At 39.3% G+C, this 18285-nt stretch overlaps 2 protein-coding genes across 3 annotated transcripts; one reads left to right on the forward strand and one right to left on the reverse strand.

Annotated features, from left to right (window-relative positions):
* Positions 1-5375: 5375 nt before the first annotated feature.
* Positions 5376-13437, reverse strand: LOC149175181 (21 kDa protein-like). Of its 2 annotated transcripts, XM_089422779.1 has the most exons (3): positions 12300-13437; positions 11928-12115; positions 5376-6036 (listed from the first exon to the last, which is right to left on the reverse strand). In XM_089422779.1, exon 1 carries the CDS (start codon positions 13019-13021, stop codon positions 12305-12307), a length of 717 nt encoding a protein of 238 aa, XP_089278905.1. In that variant the 5' UTR covers positions 13022-13437; the 3' UTR covers positions 5376-6036; positions 11928-12115; positions 12300-12304. The 2 variants fall into 2 exon arrangements, with proteins under 2 accessions (XP_089278905.1, XP_089278904.1); XM_089422778.1 differs by having other exon boundaries at positions 11928-13435.
* LOC149175182 (ricin B-like lectin R40G3) lies at positions 6101-10743 on the forward strand. The gene is made up of 2 exons (XM_089422777.1): positions 6101-7415; positions 7640-10743. Exons 1-2 carry the CDS (start codon positions 7224-7226, stop codon positions 7826-7828), a joined length of 381 nt encoding a protein of 126 aa, XP_089278903.1. The 5' UTR covers positions 6101-7223; the 3' UTR covers positions 7829-10743.
* Positions 13438-18285: the final 4848 nt, after the last annotated feature.

Here is an 18285-nt window from a genome sequence, read left to right on the forward strand (position 1 = left end):
CCCTCTTCCTTCCACGGACGGGGTACGGACTAGTCATATTCCTTCGCGGAAATTCTACTTTATACCCAAGGTTTCCTCTGCCCGAAGCAGACCAGGATGCATGCCCCCTGGGTTCCAGTCCCATCTTTCCGAATCACTCGCACTCATCGGGAAGGAGGACTGGGGGGGGAGGCATTTCTTGGGTGAATAGACCATTCAGGGTTGGTATTTGACTATTTGCGATGCGTGATCCTGGAAATGAAAGTTGGTCTACGAGCTTGACCATTCTTCCTTCGTGTGGAAAACACATTACTCTAAAGAGTGAGGAGACTATAGCTCCCATGCAATATATATAGTCTCGTCCAAGGAGTAGGTTATAATCCAAGGGTCCTTGAACGACCATCACGTTCATTTGAACGGTCTTCCCTTTCAATGTAACAGGCACATTGGGGAGGATCCCTAATGGTCGACTGGTTCCTTTATCAAAACCCGAGAGATTTCTCATCTCAGGCAAAAGCGCCGGGGAACCCAGTGCTTTCCAAGCAATAGAGGAAAGGATACTCACAGATGCCCCTTCATCAATGATAGTTCCAGCCATTACCATTCTGTAGATTTGGACTATGATTCTGAATGGTATACTGGCTGGTAACCGGGGTCTGCCTAGTTGGTTCCAATCAAAGGACACAACCAGGTTGCTTGGTGGTGGGACCGAATACACGGCCGGATACGATCCTGACGATGTTCCTTCCTGCGATAAAGGAATGGGCGCATTGCCCTGATGCCCATCAGAATCTGTGTTGATGAAAAGAATCTGGATGGTGTCATCCTTATTCTCTTCAGTGAGGGTGTCATTTGAAGATGAATCTTCAGTGACGGTGTCATTTGAGGATGAAACCTCTGAAGGAAGAACCGGGTCAACTGCCGTATCGACCTTTAGACTTTCGTCTGGTCTGGATTCAGTAGGTTCATTTTCAATGACTGACGCTTCAGCTGACCACTTGAGCGGGCCAGCTGTATTTTCAACCAACGAAGGACTTGGCACGAGTTTTTTGTATCCAGGAGGAAGTCTCAACGGTGAAACCGGGCGATCTTCCAAAACTCTCTTCGCTTCGTCTAAGAAGGGACAACGGTGGATGGCGTGATCGCCTTCACACAGTCTGTAGGGGGATCTTGCTCCCCCTCTTTGTCTTGAACCTTCACTTTCGCTGGTCGACGGTAAGCAATCAACATGGCTATCAGAGGTTGATGCTCCCGAATTGTGCAAACGAGGGGACCAGTCCCTTAGTATCCGGGGAATACAGGGACAATCTCTATGGAAGTGGTCTCCTCTACATATGACACATGGCGATTTAGGCCCGGTCTGTGCTGTGTGTGGATTTTTGTCAGATGTCTTTTGCTTGCCCCAGTCGCCTTAGGCTCCTTCTTCTTCTTCTCTTTCTTCTTCTTCTCCTTCTTCTCCATGGGAGCTTGGCTTTTGCCGGCTCTACCCTGCGAAGATGAAGGATTGGAGGAAGAGTTATAGGAAGTTGAAGGCTGGTGGGCAGCTCTAGACTCATCTAACTGTTGACTCGATTGTTCAGGAACCATGGTGGTCTGAACTACATTAGTTGAGAATAGCCAAATAGGCAGGCCAATTGTCAGTCCTGGAAGCGACAATGTGGCCATGTGGGGCGCACCAACTTCTCCCCAAGAGGAGAATGGACTAGGATTTCCATCATGTGGAATTCCTTGGTTGGGGCGTTCCATGTTCTCAACCTACAGATCAACGCGGGAATAGGAGGTGATTATGTTCCGTTTAAAATAAATTTTATAACGACGCTTTAGACACAACTTGCTTTTTCACTTTTTAAGAGTCGAGAAAAAGCTAAAGATGACTCTAGTCTCCTTCGATGTTTTAACGAGCCCGAAGTGACAAATGCTCGGATGGACTTTTTCAGTTATAGAGTTTGAAAAAGGCCAAAAGAAACTGCTCTGGAGTTCTAGGCAGAGGGTGTGCCAAACTTTTCGCAAAACCACAGAATACGTTTTACGGTACGAGTGGTCGATCTTCGTGAATGCTGTGTTCACTGCATTGCGATCAGTAGGGCGGCCGACACGGTTTCCTATTGGATAAAGGCTTTGTTCCTATAGGGGTCTCCCAATATATACGCGACGGTACGTGGGAGCACAAGTCCGTATTGATACTTATCGCTTCACCGTGGAGGAATCACCCAACCACTCAACGCTAAGATATCACGTTTAACGACGCCGGAACACGTCTCTAGCTTAGACCTCTATGTGTTTGCGTTATGTTTCAATGCGTTGTTATGTAAATTCAATTTATTTTAAGGTTGATCTTGTTTAGCAGTTTGCCTTTATGGATCACCACGAGATGTATGATAACACTCCTAAATGCAGTCTAAGATGATAAGCAAGCTTTTCAATCTTTCAACTTTGAAAATCTTAACTACTGAGGGAAAAGAAAGATAACATCTTTTCACACAGATCATAGAGCACACACTAATGCACTTTTTCCTAAATCAACATGCAAGCTGTCATAATGCACATGCACAATGCAAGTATTTCTTTTCTCTTTCTTAATGTTTGTGCGACACAAAAAAGAAAGCTGTTGTATAACTTTGAATTCAATTTCAAGTGAAAGCAAACAAGCTTGTCTAAAATCGAAAGACACCTTAAGATTTACTTGTTTCGACACTAGAAATATATAAATTCAAACCAAACGACGAAAGCAAAAGCTCAATCAGCTATGAACAGCAAACAAACTAACTCTTAAGATCAAAACGACACTTTATCACAGGTCTAGATCTAAGAGGTCACAGCAAGACTAGTTCACTTTCGTTATGGGAAACTGTAAATGATACAAGAAATACACAAAGAACAAACACAGTTTTTTTATACAACCGAGGCGGAATAGTGGCAAGGAAAGTTGGTTTCAGATAGGCACATTGACTGGTAACAGGCAGCAAAAACAAGAGTGAAAACAGGGCAAGAAACAGCAGGAAACCCCAGTAGCACAAGGCAAGACTGGTCCAGCGCAGGTGGGACACTGTCTGTTTGACCTTCAGCGCAGGTAGCCCCTTCGGGAACTGCGCTGAAATGCAGACAGCCTTCACAGCAGTTGCACTGAAGAACGAAACTTTCGTTTCTCTTGGTTTCCGGGTCACAGATTGCTCAAAAATTCACAGTTTTTGGCCAAATCAGAAGCTATCAGTCAAGGACACACTAAGGGATGACAAGGAGGATGAAAAGCTATCACTAAGAGCTTATTAGAGTCCTTGTGAATCAGCTCTTCAAATCATAAACTTGCCCAGAAACTGAGCTAGAGTAGCTGCCCTCTACTTTGCATTTGAAAGATCCAAATGCAGTTCGATTCAGTACTCCCTTTGTTTATGAAATGAATAGCAAAAACACAAACAACCAACAAGATACGATCCCCAGCGGAGTTGCCAATTTGTTGTTGGGAAAAGTATCCAATACGGAATGACCCTATCCCACTCTAAGGGTGATAGTACCTCAGCAACAACCGAATGCAAAGCTATTCAAGATTACTTCTTTATGAGATGTAAGAGAGAGGAGAAAGAGATCCACTAACCGTTATCTTCCGCTAATGATTGATCCAATCTTCCCTCTTTGCTGCTTGCTCCCAGCTCCTTGCTCTTTCACTAGCCCAGCTACACAAAGATCCTGCAAAAGCACAAGAAAAGGAAACTACAAGAAGCATACATCCATAATTGATTCAAGGATTAGAATAAATCAAATATACAAGCATCAATACGCCACAGAGACACATGCATATAGAAGAACCTCAAATACTTTATTAATGGAAGAAGTAAAGTTCTGATAGTGTTACAACCATAAGAGGCCCAATCCAGCAACACCTCCCAGTAGAAAGAAATCTCCTCTTCACCTCCTTCAAAGCAATCACCCAATAGTTCTATACTCAAACCAACAGCACTTCCTTACATTCACAAGATTCCAGCCTCTATAGACCTCATGAGAGAGCTCTATATATAGGAGATTTGGAGAAAGGATGAGTCAGCTTGAGTTTGGCATGAAGCTGACTAGTGTCCTCTCCCACTTCAGTTATACTTCAGTTCTTGAGTCCACTTGGAGTTTCTTGCTTCCACTTGGAGATCTAGATCCTCTTACTCATCACAAGGCGAATTCCCTGATCCAAGTGTCATTTTGGAAGCTTCCTGGGCATTTGACACCTTGCAGAATGACTGTGCCACTTGGCCAATCTCACCCAGCGCAGGTAGCCTTCATTAGAGTTGACATTCAGCGCAGGTACAGAGTGGAGCAGTTGATATTCAGCGCAGATGCTCAGTGGAGCAGTTGACATGATCCAGAATTAGCTTGTTTTTGAGTGTTTTCAGGTGGAGAACTGATTTTTAGTGCTGTGGTTTGCTGACCTTGTTCCTCTAGGGGTAGGAACAACATGTTTAGGGACTTTGGATCCCTTAGACTATCGACATTTCATGCTTCATGCTGTAAGGCACAAAAATGTCTATAACACTCAGGCAAGAGAATTATTTGACCAGTTCTTGAAGAGTCCCAACTATGAAGGATTCTAAGAAGAGAACGAGTTTTCTTTTTTCCTTTAGGAGTACCAGATGTGAGAAGATTATACATACAAGGCATTAATGATGGCAATCTCAACAAACTATTCATAATTTTTTCACTTCCACTGCAACACAATGATAGCAAAACAGAAATAAATTGTCCTTGCATTTCGCTGAAGATGAACCCAATCTTAAACGGTTGACTATTAGAGGGATTGCAGAGCTTTCGCTAACTACAAGTAATCCTCTTAGCTCTCTTACAAGAACAGGTAGAACACCAACTGCATATTTTCTAGTTTTTATCTAAGAATCCCTTTGTAGAGGAAAAACTAGTGCAAGATTTGGAGGAAGTGGAGTGGTCACATGGGAGATTTAGCATAGTAGACCATCATGATGGATGTGATTTCTTGGAGAAATATTGACATTTCCTTACTTATGACACACTGAGCATGAGCAAGATTTTCTTTGATTTAAAAAGACTAGGTCCTTACTATCATGATAAATCCACAAGCACAAGATCTGAAATATAGAGAAGTCAAGCCAAAATAGAGTTGTGATCTGGGAAAACTATTGGGATGAAATCCAAGGGGGAGATGGGAAGAGTGACTGGGTGATTGAGAAATAAGTGTTATTAAGAATAAATTGCTTATAAACATAGTAAAGAAACCTTTCATCACTGATCAACAACCAACGAACAAATCACATAGCATATCAATATCACTCCAGAAACAAAGATCTGAGAAGGTGTTTGGAAGGATCAAACAACATCATAATGTATTGATGATAATCACAAAACCATGAACCAGTTACTTTTCTCAAAATACATTTGTCCATGTACATGAAATATATTACATTTGTCCATAAATTTGTCTCCCATACAAAAAACTGTAATAATTACATGTTGGGGAAAAATAAAACATTAATAGGTTCTTCTTTAGTTAAAGAACCATGCTATGATAGACCCAAGAAAAATGATAACAACAACCCATTCGCACAATGGGGATTTATATTGATGGTGATCAATGATTTCTGTTGCTGTGGATGGTGATCCTATGCAATATTTGACATCTACATATGTGCTTAAAAATGCTCTAAACATTATACCAGTGGACATCTTTTCACTATCTGCAGAGCGATTGATGGTAAAATGTTGAAATTGACAACTCCAATTTATTGCTTCCTTATGAAGAGGTTTTAAATTGTCCTTCCGAAGCCAATAGATGCCTTTCATCTGATTACATATCAACTTCGAGTTGGTGAAGACTTCAATATCATTGACATCATGTTGTTTTGCCTCTTTTAACCCTTCAACAAGGGTAATGTAATATGCCTCATTGTTTGTCGTCATTCCAGGCACTTCTCTCTTTCCATGAAATAAATGATTTGTTGCCATATTGTAAAAGACGAATTTAATGACTGCTCGACCTGGATTTGGAAAGCAGGACACTTCAATGCATAAACGCCACTTTTGCACCATTTTTTACACTTCAAGAACCTGAAAAATAAGATAAAAATAAATTCATGTTAAACAAGTAGACAATTATCTATTTCCTAATACTCAACATGTTTTTCAATCATATATAATTAAAACTAGTAGATAATTTTTGTTCATTTACATTGCAACACTTTCAATACTGGCAACTATTCTGCAAAAAAACACATTTAACAATCACCACTTTATATAGATGAAATGCTCATTATAGGACCCAAATACATCTATGAGTTTTAAAATAAATGATACTAAATTAGGCTTCTCTGGTGTTTGAATGCCATATGAAAACTCTAAAAATATTTATCCTTACCGACTGTCCATACACCAAAAACCACATAACCCTAGACTAACAAAGCATTGTCTAAGAAAAACATGATTCATGTATATGCCTTATGTGTGACAGAAATGCCATTTGTCATATAACATCACAAGAAATTTATTCAGCCACTCTACATGAACAGTTCCTTCACACGACACTTGCTAAAGGTTGAACTTCATCAACAACATTTGGAACAACTTTTCTATTACAATTGGGGAATAGGGTAGACTCTGAAGCTATCTTTGGGTTGAAGTAATAGCACTCCACCACTCTCCTACCAATATTATGGGAAGTTTTGTGTCGTGCCTTGTGGATCATTGATGTCTATGTGTCATGCCTTGTGGATCATCTTTTTGTTTGATGTGATAGCATCTTCCTTAGTTATGATACTAATGTTGCAAGCAGTTTATGTTTTATGCCTTGTACAACATCTTTGAAATTGGCTCTGGCCTTGGCTTTTTCATTGCAAGCAATAACCGTTGTGAAGCCTTATAGAGCATCTTTGAAATTAGCTTTGGATTTTGGTTGTCATCTATGTGATGTTGCAAGCCATTTTCAAACTCATGTAAATTTTGATGTTGCAGTACATGCTGATGGCAATGTCGTGAAAATGCTTGTGGGGAATAAGTCTGATTTAGCTCATATAAGGGAAGTTCCTGTGGAAGATGGGAAGAAACTCGCTGAATCAGAGGGGTTGTTCTTCATTGAGACCTTGGCTCTGGATAATAGAAATGTATTTTCTGCATTCCAAATTGTAGTCAAGGAGATTTACACTAATGTGAGCAAGAAAATGTTGAATTTGGATTCCTATAAGTCTCAATTGTCCGAGATTTGAGGTGGTTATGAATGTTGTGTGTGCAGGTCTAAGAGAATGCATAACCCATTTGGACACCACCACCCTGAGCCCCAGCAGCCATATCAGGCTCCTCATGGGAGTCAGTATCCACAACCTATTCAAGGAGAGATTTTGAAGATATATTGTGAAGAAAATCCTGATTTCTTCTTGGCTGGTAGAAATGGCAGTGTTGTCATGGCTCTGGAAAATGAATCAGACCCAAGCCAGGTTGGTGACATCACTTTTTCTCTCTTTGAACAAGACCCAAATCAGTTTGGTGAGAGAGATTAGATTTTTATATGTATGTATGTGTGAACGAGACCCAAATCTAGTTGATGGTAGAGATTAAAGTTTTTGTAAACAACCCAAACACAAACAAGGTTTGTGACAAAGATTAGTATTTGTTGTGCGTATGTGAAATGATTGGTCAATTATATGTTTTTGATCCGCAGCAATGGATCATGGATACTTCATGGAGTGTGAAGGCCAAGGACGATGAAGGATTTCCTGCATTTGCCCTTGTAAACAAAGCTACAGGCCAGGCATTGAGGCATGGACGTGCAAAGAAGGATAAGGTCAGTTTTGTCATACTATCAGGGACAAATGAAGCTTTGAATGAAAGCAGGTTAAACCAGATTTAATGAGTAAAATTCTGGGAGAGACATTTCACAAGTTTTAAGCAAAAACTTGAATGAATTTAAACAAAGTCATCTACAAATGTGATGTCTGTTTTTCCTATTTCGATTCCAAAGGCAAACAGGTCAGTATTAATCTGGAATTTGTGAGTTGTGTTCCATAAAACCAATATACTAGTCATTATCTTCGAGTTCCTGCAGAACAAACATTAGATATACCAGCTGATGAATGACTGCTACTGCATGGAGTAGGCTAAACAACAGACTAAAAACAACAATTTTTGGCCATGATTCTAAAGTGATTCTGGCAGACTGGGAAGCTTTTAGGTTACTGTCTGGCAGTGGTTCAAAGCTCGAGTATATCAATTATCGGTCGTAAGTTCATGCACACATAACCTATTTTTATTTTTTGAAAAGGTTTATTATATCATTTTTGCTTGCCATCCTTTATAGTTAGCATATCTTGCAGAAATATTGGTAAGTGTGGATTCCATGATTAATCTACTTACAGGTACTACCAAAGTACTAACGGGACAGAAATAGTCCGGATCTTTATCGAATGTTGAACATATTTGCTGATATATTTCATGTTCTTTTATGCAGTATTTGGCTTTTTCACTCTTACCACACACTTATCCCACCAGATATTGATGTGTGGGTATTTTATAGTGCATTGACTATACATGGCTCACCCTAGAATGACATCGAGGTGGGTATTTTATAGTGCATTGACTATACATGGCTCACCCTAGAATAACATCGAGGTCTTCCTATCCATTTCAGTGATGGCTCTTATGTGTTGAAGAACATCCTTTTGAGTCCCTTATCTTGGTCTAGATTTGTGATTCTGGTTTCTCAATTGATGTCTAGTGCCATTGGTGTGTCCTCCATCCATCTTTGGCCTTCCTTGGTTGTATATCTGGCTATAACATGTGCTTTGGCCAACCCACTTGGATCCCTCCCTTTCTGATTAGGATCTGCCTTGGGCCTCATGCACTTGTTAGGGTATTAGTTGAGGAACCTCCTTTGAGTCCCCCAAACGTCCCTAATCCATTAGAGCATACTGTTTGAGGCACACACTTAATTAGATTTCCTATAACTTAGTGGTCTAGGCATGCACTCCAAATTGTAGATTGTTTTAAGACTACCACACCTGTTTCCAGCTTCCACACTTTCCTGCATTACAGAGAGTGGGCTTTTTGGAAATTACCTATGGTTAGGCCCATTTGACTATGTACATTCGGTCAAAATCTATCATTTGACTCTTTTCAAAAAGCCGCCTATCCAACGGTCTCTATTCTCACTCTTGGAAATACCAAAATTGTCGATTTGAACACTCTGCAATGATCTCATGATCTCCTTCCTCTCTTGGGCTTGCTGGTGTTTGTTGTCTCTATGAACCCTCCACCTATTTGGAGGTTTCTACAGTTGTTCTCTTCCTCTCCTTTTAGCTTAACCCTCCATTTGTTGCTTAGGTTAGTTTGATTGAGTTGTTGACATGGTCCCTTATTCACATCTAGTCATCCAATCTCTCCTACTTAAAGGGAGTTCAATGCAAATCTTTGGATGAGGAGATAACCTTCACAACTGAGGGCATACGGGTCATGCATACTTTCATTTTCCTAATTCATCTTTAGTTGTGTAATTTGTTTGTTGCTATTGTTCATTTCATTAGGAGATAGCATATCTAAACTTGTTTTCAAAATGTGAGAAGTGCTATACAAGTACATAGAGTAGGGTCTAGACTCTAACCCTCTTTGCTACTTCTTGTTTGACTCTTTTCCTTTAAGCCCTTGTAGCTTGTGATAGACTTACAGTATATGAGGGTTAGAGGAATTCCGAAATATTCCCGAAAATATAATTGAGTTAAATTACTGAAACGACTAGTTAAATTTTGAGTTAAATTGTTTTGGAAGCATTCACATGAATATGTACATGATGCTTTCTCTTTCTTTTCATTTGGCGCTTCACTTGGCTTATATTCGTCCTCTCGGCCCTTAGTTCTGCTTCTCTGCCAACAGCAGGGATCTGCTTTTGAATTAATGTGATCAAACTATTGTCAGGCTTTTCTGACATGACATGAAATTTAATTTATGATTTTTCTTAAAAGTGGGGGGTTTGTCTCTTTACAAAGCAAGGGCGTATATGGTTACAACAAATTCTCGGATTTCTGAAAGTAGTTAATCATGAAAGTAATACTCCTAAATTTTTTCCGCAAGGTTTACTGATCTTGAACATCATTTTGGAGATGTGGCTAAAGTAATATTCCTCTGTTCTGTACTAAAAGATTAACCGATTTCTCCCTGGTCTGAGTTTTGCTAAAAAGGCCTGTGCATTGCTCAGGAAATTCTCTGTTCTAAATATCGTTTTCTTCAACTTTCAGCTCTTACTATACCAGATAGGTGATGTCAAATCCTTGTTAACATTTTAGATGGGACAATTTATTTTTATACTGATCAATTTGTAAAATTGTCATTAGCATACATATCTGCATTTTACCACTGAGCAAACTGCCTCTCATTTCAAGCATGCATGCAGTAGACTAGTGGGATACTTCATGGAAACCAGGTTCGGGTGAGATGGAAGTTCTTTCTTCTAGAACCATATTTGTTTGCTGTGCATTCTTAGTAAACATTAACAGCCAATCAAGGGGCTGTGAGCTAATGATTGGCTACTTGCATTTCCATCTTATCCATTGAATTTTACATTATTCCCATTTAATGAATAAGATGGAAATGCAGTAAGCTAATGATTTGTTGCTCACTGTCTAATGGTAAGAGTTTGCCATGCATTATTGCCTTTACATCTTTTTTCAAAGATGATGATTATCTCGACAGAATTTTATACCTCTTACGAGATGAAAAATTAATTTTTAAAATTTAGGTGTTTTTGGGAACATATGGTTCTTTTCAGGCCATGATCCTATTTGTTTGCTGTGCATTTTTTTTTATCCTTATGGTTCTTTTTAGGCGATGGCCCATCACGGGCTTGATATTAGCGAATATCCTTTTTATTTTTATTAAGGAAAAAATGTGCAGGCTTTTTAACTCCGGAGAGATTTTCTGTAAACGAAAATGACATTTCTGTGCTTGATATTGCATTAAATTCTATGGCTAGTTTCTGGTAAATGATCTGTAATTTCAGCGAAACCAAATTTTTTTGAAATCACGGGTTCATAAACACGAAAATCAAACTCTGGGAATGCGTGTAGACGGGTAGTGGCAGGCGAGGAGCGGTATTAAAGGCAAAGTTGTGGGGTCGATCTGGTGATCCAGCGGCTGGACCACCTGGAAATACTGGTGGATTTACGGGCTTGTAAAGCACGAGTGCTTTCAAAGAGAAACTGATTAGAATGACAATCAGTGAGGGCGAAAGATCCACCCAGCTTCGAGGTCAAAGTGAAGGCTATGCAGAACGCCACAAGCGTGCAAATGCAGAGGCAAAGTTTTTTGTTATAAAGTCTCAGAGAAAAGGGAACGTGGTGAATAGTAATAAACAAGAAGTGTGGACGAGCAGTTGTAGAGGAAATAGAATATTAGTTGCAGCTTACAGTGAATCCTGTCATAGCCGGAGTGTGAATGTTTCTTGTCCAATTTTCTTATTCTTCTCGGTAAATTTATCACTCTACTCCTAAATGCATACTGTCATAATTAACGGGCTTGTAAAGCACGAGTGCTTTTTCATCATTAGGGACCGCAGACATTGGCTCTGTTGCCATTAACAAAGGTTCAGTAGTCTGCTGCAATTCTGGTATTTGGACTGGCTGCGGTAATTCTGATGTTTCAACTGGAAAACCCCCTTGCATCTATACACATTGTTGATCCCCACAGAAGATTGGCAAATCCGGGAGATTTCAAGCACTTTATCCATAAAAGAACAAGAAAGAAAGAAATAAATCCAAAACTGACATTTGCAATTCTGCAAAATAATCCGAAACTGTTCCTGATTTTTCCATGCAAACTGTTGAACTTTTACAAATAATTCAGGGTTTTAATGGCTCCAAACTGGCGGTTAATATGACTGAGGAAATTTAAACAGCCGAACAAACCTGATACTTCAATAACAAATGACATTTTTTTGGGTATGGTGTGTTAGTCCAGTGTACCTGGGTGGCGAGCAGCAGAGCGGAGGAAGGTGAGTGAGGAATTGCAGAGCGGGAGGCGCCGAGTCGAGGAGGAAGGTGAGTGAGCAGCCCGCGATCCGGCAATTCCTCCATTTCGAATTGGCAATGGCATTATTCCTCTGCGGCGGCGATCTGTCAGGATTTGTCAGGATTGCCAGCTTCGATCCGATCTGCATGGAAAAATCAGGAAGTGAATGCGGAGCGTGGCGGAGCTAGGAGAGGGTGGCGGAGGGATTGCCGGCGGCCGGAGCCGGACAATTTTCTGGGCGGCGACGGAAACCGGGCAATTCCTCCGCCTAGGTACACTACTTCTGAGTAACAAAGCTATTTGAAGAAGTATATTCAGGAAATTACATGTTTCATTGCAGCTCGATTTGCGGTCGGAGGTCCCTAGAGAACAAGAGGCGGCGGGTTTGGGAAGAATCACCGTGATAATTCCCCATGCCATTCACATCTGAAAGTTTGTTGATAACAGCTAGGGCGTTGCTCATGACTTCTGTAGACTTTTCTGTCTGGGCATTAACAACCGGGACAATGTTTTTATTTGCTCCACCCAGTCCATGCAGGCAAGTTGAGGGATTAGTGAATGCTGCACTAACCCATGTCTGCACATCAGCTATATCGTCTGCAAATGAATTGGAATTCATGTTCTCCAATTTCGAGGCCGAAGAATTGAGCTGCTCCACTGTATTTTGATACAGTTCCACGCAATCCTGAAGGGCCTGCCTGTCGCTGCCATTTTTGGATTTGTTTTTCAAATCTGCTATGTAATCAGAGACCCGTTCTGCTTCGTTCAAGCTGAGCACCACCGCAATCCCGGCGAGCTGACTCAGATTTGCGTTGGCGGCGCCCGGATAAGATGACAGGGACGAGATACAGACGTTTCTGTATAAGGATACGTTGCAGGCCTTCATAATGGTCTGCGAGACCAAGGGAGACGGCGGCGGGGTGAAGGGTGTGGTGGCGGCGGGAGGCGGCAGAGTTTCTGGGGGTGAGAAAATGGGTGGAGTTGAAATGAAAGGTGGTGAGAAGTTAAGTTCCACCACCATAGCCAGAACCATTTGTGTGATCATCATTTTTGTGGAGACTGAAAACAAGAACCAGAGCGATGACTATGGCCAGTAGCAGCATAGTACCAGCACATAACAGCGCAGATCGTTTTCTCCGTCCCGACGAATATGGCGGCCCTTCGACTTTCACGTCCATTTTTTTTTTGCAGCGGTGACTGAATCGCCGGAGTCCTGAACTTACTCGTTGCAGTGCTGATTTAACAAGTGAAATGGGGGCGAGAACGAGATTTAAGGCAAAAGAGTAAAGGTACACAGGCGAGAAATTAGAAATTAGAGGAAATAGGAAATTAGAGGAAATAGGAAATTTAAGCTTTATTCTGCTCTCCCGAATAATGTTTTGCTTTCAATGTGGGTGATCCCATTATTGCCTTACAAGGAGAGCGACATGCAGAGTATGAGTCCGATGTAGATTACGAAAGTGTTGCAAGCTTTTGGATAGCTTGAAATCTTGTGATTTGGCTCATTGGTGTTTACAAGATTTTAGTTTTGTCCTTCCCTCAGTTCATCTTGTTCAATTATTTATAATTTATGGTTATTTTACCATGGATGTTGCTTTACTCGACCATGATTCCTCAAATAATCTTCACAATTTTCCATGGAAAAGGTTTTAGATATGGCTCCATTAATATTTATATTTCCAAGAATTTTACAAGGATGTTGCTTTATTAGACCATGATTCTTCGAACAATCTTCACAAAATTCCGTGGAAAAGGTTTTAGATAAGGCTCAATTAATATTTATATTTCTGATGTTAGCATGAGTGAATGTGGAGGCCATATGATATTATAATATGACATATAAACAACAATTTGCTAGTAAGTGTAGGTCAATCACAAAAGCAATATGCTAAGTGCTTGCCATGGCTAGGTCATTGGTTAGAGTCACATTGACACTTGTTGTAAGTTAGCTGCAATGTTACTTATTTATTTATTTATTAGCAAACTAGCTATGTATTCTACTTATCCAAGGGGTGACTCATATCATATTATTCTTTTCCTGTATTATGACGTGTACATACATGTACAAGAGCCTCAACTTGGAATGAGTGATAATTTAATATCACATAATGTGAAAGCATGAGACTCTAACATCACATTGGTAGTTCTTTTGAGTTGAGTCGGTTATAATATCGTATTTGAGTGAATTGATTATTATAAGTATTGTACTTGTGTAGAGGGTAAGCCATATCACATTATTTTTTTTTTTTTTTTTTTTAGGACTGAGATGTTAGGATATTTAGAAATTTATTTAATTTTGATTTTGTTTATTTTATTTATTAAGTGAATGTGTTATTTTACTAATGCATTATTATTTTTTCAAGATAATGGTGATGTATAACTATTCCCTAGCTTTTAAGGGAGATAATTGTTTGTTTTTTGAAAGTGATGGTCGCATGTAACTGTCTAAATTACATGAACGACCATTGCAAGTGGTGAGGACAGAGAGTATTTGTTTTTTCTTATAGAAAAATTTGGACTATGTGTTGTGCTTTTAATACTTATTTAGATAATTATTGAGGGAATTATAATTTAAAAGTCATGATATGTTCTAGACATACAATGATCCAATCTCCCATATTCTTCTCAATACTAAGGCTACTAATTCGTGGGTTAAAACCTAATTGGTCTTTAATATATATTTAAAGAGCATGGAGGGTCATGGTTGATGATGACTGTGAGATATTTCTTATAAAAGAAATATTTTGCATTAAAAAAATTGTGTTGAGTGGCCACATTGGTTGGAGTTGTAGATTATTTCCATTGTAGAGGGTTTTAACCACATAAAAATATTGGTATTATAATCGTTGATTTGGTTGTGTGAGGGGTTACTAAAGGTATTTACCCTATATGGAATACCTCTTTGTCTCAAACATAGTACCACAACTCATTTGAATATTTTTTCCCATTGTTGATTGATATCTTGAGCCCATGTTATTGCATTTATGAGATCTTATATTTATGTGTAGTTTCATCTTGAATAAAACATTCCATTTTTTGCTAGAATAAACCATTCCTTGAAGACCGTCAACTTGGAGTGGGGAATATGTGATACTTTAATATCACATAATGTAAGGGCATGACACTTTAACATCAAATTTGTAGTCATTCTATGTTAGCTATAAAATTATATTTGAGTGAATTGGCTATGTACTCTACTTATCCAAAGGGTGAGAAATATTACATTATCTTTTTAAGGGTGGGATGTTAAGACATTTAGACACTTAGTTAAGTTCAACTTTGTGATCCAAGGGATTAAAAATATGCTCACTCAAAGTGCTCAAAATCGCTCGAAACTAGTGCCAAATCATAGATCTCATTATTTTAATTCCAATGACGCTTGAATTGCCTCAATTTGACACAATATGTGAAATTTATCACGTTTTGAGGTTTTTGGCAAACAATTAAAAAGTCAACTTGCAAGGTTGACTGGTCCACTAACTACGCAGGTCGTACATGTGATGTGGCATTGATGTCAATAGGATGACTAGACAGTACGGATGTTAGATGAGTCAATCACGTGCTAACACGTGTGTTACAGATCCATTTGGGCACATCAACCCCAACTTACAGATCGATACTATTAGGGCCCATCAACCCCTAATGCAGTTGTTACATGCCCTAAAGAAGTTAAACATCATAATGCCTCACTTCACAAGAAGTTCCATCACTGAAAACATCCAAAAATTGCCTCTAAGAAGATCAACACAGGTAGGCCTTCATTAGGGTGCGCTGCAATGCAAACCATACACTGTTAGGGTGCTATGCAGCGCACTTGGTCCCTCTTTGGCCTGCGCTGGGCGAATTTGAGCGAATTTCCGTGAGGGTTTGAAAGATTCCTTATCCATTGGATGCCTCTAGAAGTTTCTCAAAACTACCCACTCCTTTGAGTTCGCATTTGGATGAGGAAGGGAGTTAAGGAACATCAATCCCCTTATCCCTTCTTCCATGGAACTGATTTCTAAAAATAGGAGGGCATTCATTATCACCATTGATGGCATAACTTCCTTCATTCACCTATAAAAAGATCACTCATCTAAGAGATCAGGGGGCTGGAAATTATTGAATTATAGGGAGATGTTGTTGATATGAGATTTGTGTTGATTACAAGTATTGTAATAATGTCAAAGTTTCTTACTTGTTGTGAGGAGATGATGGGATTGAACTAGAGGAATGATGCTGGATAAGGAAAATTGGGTTGTAATTCTTCCTTTTACTAATAAAGTGTTCAAAGCTTTTTCCATATTCTTGTATTGTCTTTTGATGCTTTCATATTCTTATCATGTACTTGATTCCATGCTATGTTTAATCAATAGATCATTATAATATGCTTTGATTGGTTCTTATTTTTGTCTGTGTGCAAGTACCTTTTTGGATCCTTTTTCATGTATACATTCTACGGATGAAGGAATTGTCAAATCAATGATGATAGGAGAGGCACCGAGGGGGGATTATCATCATAATTCCCACCTACTAGATGGCATTGAAGATTATTCAAATGAATTAAATCACCCATTAATCGTTGATTTCTTGTCAAATTTTGTAAATACTATAGATTCTGAGCGTAATTTGTCAAACATAGAAGAAACAATTTCTATGAACATTTCGATCAAGCCCAGCACTATACAAAACATTCATGTCGGCAAATCTTGTTCTCCATTGGAACTTGATAATCACTGTGCTCTATTTATTTCGAGATTTTTTGCATGGTCTTATGAGGAGATGTTGGGCATTGACTCAAGTATTGTTGAACATGAGATTAAAATGTACCATGATGTCAAACCAGTACGACATCAGTTTCGATCTATTCATCCTAAGAAAGATGCTGCCATTAAAGAAGAGGTTGAAAAACTTTTCCGTGCTGGCTTCATTTTACCTGTACCTCTTACTGATTGGGTATCTAATATTATTCCAGTGATGAAAAAACAAGAGACAATTCGAGTGTGCGTTGATTATAGGGATGTAAACCAACTATGTCCAAAGGACAATTATCCTACACCTTTTAATGACCAGATTATTGACGAATGTGCTGGATGTGAAATCTTTTCATTCATGGATGGATTTTCTGGCTACAATCAAATCAATATCCGCCCACAAGACCAATCAGAAAATGCTTTTATTTGTCTGTGGGGCACATTTACCTATCGAAAGTTATCTTTTGGTTTGAAAAATGTAGGGGCTACATTTCAGAGGGCGATGAATTATGCCTTCCATGACATCAAGCACATTGTTCAACCTTATCTTGATGATTTGCCTGCGCATTCACGAAAATGGATTGATCACCCGCAACATTTGAGAGCAATATTCTTAGGGTGTCGACACTAGAAGATAAGACTCAATCCACATAAATGTGTGTTTTGTGTTGGCTCTGGTCGATTGCTTGGATTCGTAGTTTCAAAAGATGGAATTTGACTTGATCCCCTTAAGGTTCAGGCAATCCTTGACTTGCCTCAACCTTCAAACTTGTTACAGATACAAAGACTTCAAGGGAAGGCAAACTTTATGAGGAGATTCATTCCAAACTATGATGAATTAGCTAAAGGTTTTATGCATCTATTGAAGAAAGGGGTACCCTTCCATTGGGACCAAGTTGCGCAAGCTTCTTTTGATGCTCTCAAAGATTCCCTGATTAGAGCATCATTAATGTATGCCCCAAACTATCAAAAAGACTTTTACCTGTATCTCGCCACTGCAGATACAACCATTGGTATGGTTTTAGTTCAAGAAGAAAGTGGAACTGAACATCCTATTTATTATTTGAGTCGTAATCTCAATGATACAGAAAGTAAGTATTCACATGTCAAAAAGTTAGCCTTGGCAGCTGTTCAAGCTGTGCAAAGATTTTGTCATTACATCCTCCTCCGCAAAACTACCATTATATCAGATTGCAACCCTATGACATACATTTTGTCATGTCAATTGCTGGGGGGCAAGTATTCTAAATGGATAGTTATCTTGCAGGAGTTTGATTTGGAATTCATCAAATCTAAATCAAAGAAATCTCTTGTCTTTGCCGAGTTACTTTGCGATCTTCCCTCATCCTCCAATGATTTAACATTAGAAGCATCAATCTTGGATGAGTCTCTGTTTCTTATCTCGTCAAGTGATCCATGGTATGGAGATATACTGATCTATCTCCATAACTAAGCTTTTCGGCCTAATACCTCTCCCTCTGAACAACAACGTACTCCATATCAAACCAAATATTATTTAATCATTAGTGATACACTTTATCGTTGTGGTGTTGATAAAATTTTACGTAGGTGCCTTACT

The sequence above is a fragment of the Pinus tabuliformis genome, chromosome 4_1 (genome assembly GCF_031772625.1).
Source record: "Pinus tabuliformis cultivar Carrire ecotype Pingquan chromosome 4_1, CPIR1, whole genome shotgun sequence".
Classification (NCBI taxonomy): domain Eukaryota; kingdom Viridiplantae; phylum Streptophyta; class Pinopsida; order Pinales; family Pinaceae; genus Pinus; species Pinus tabuliformis.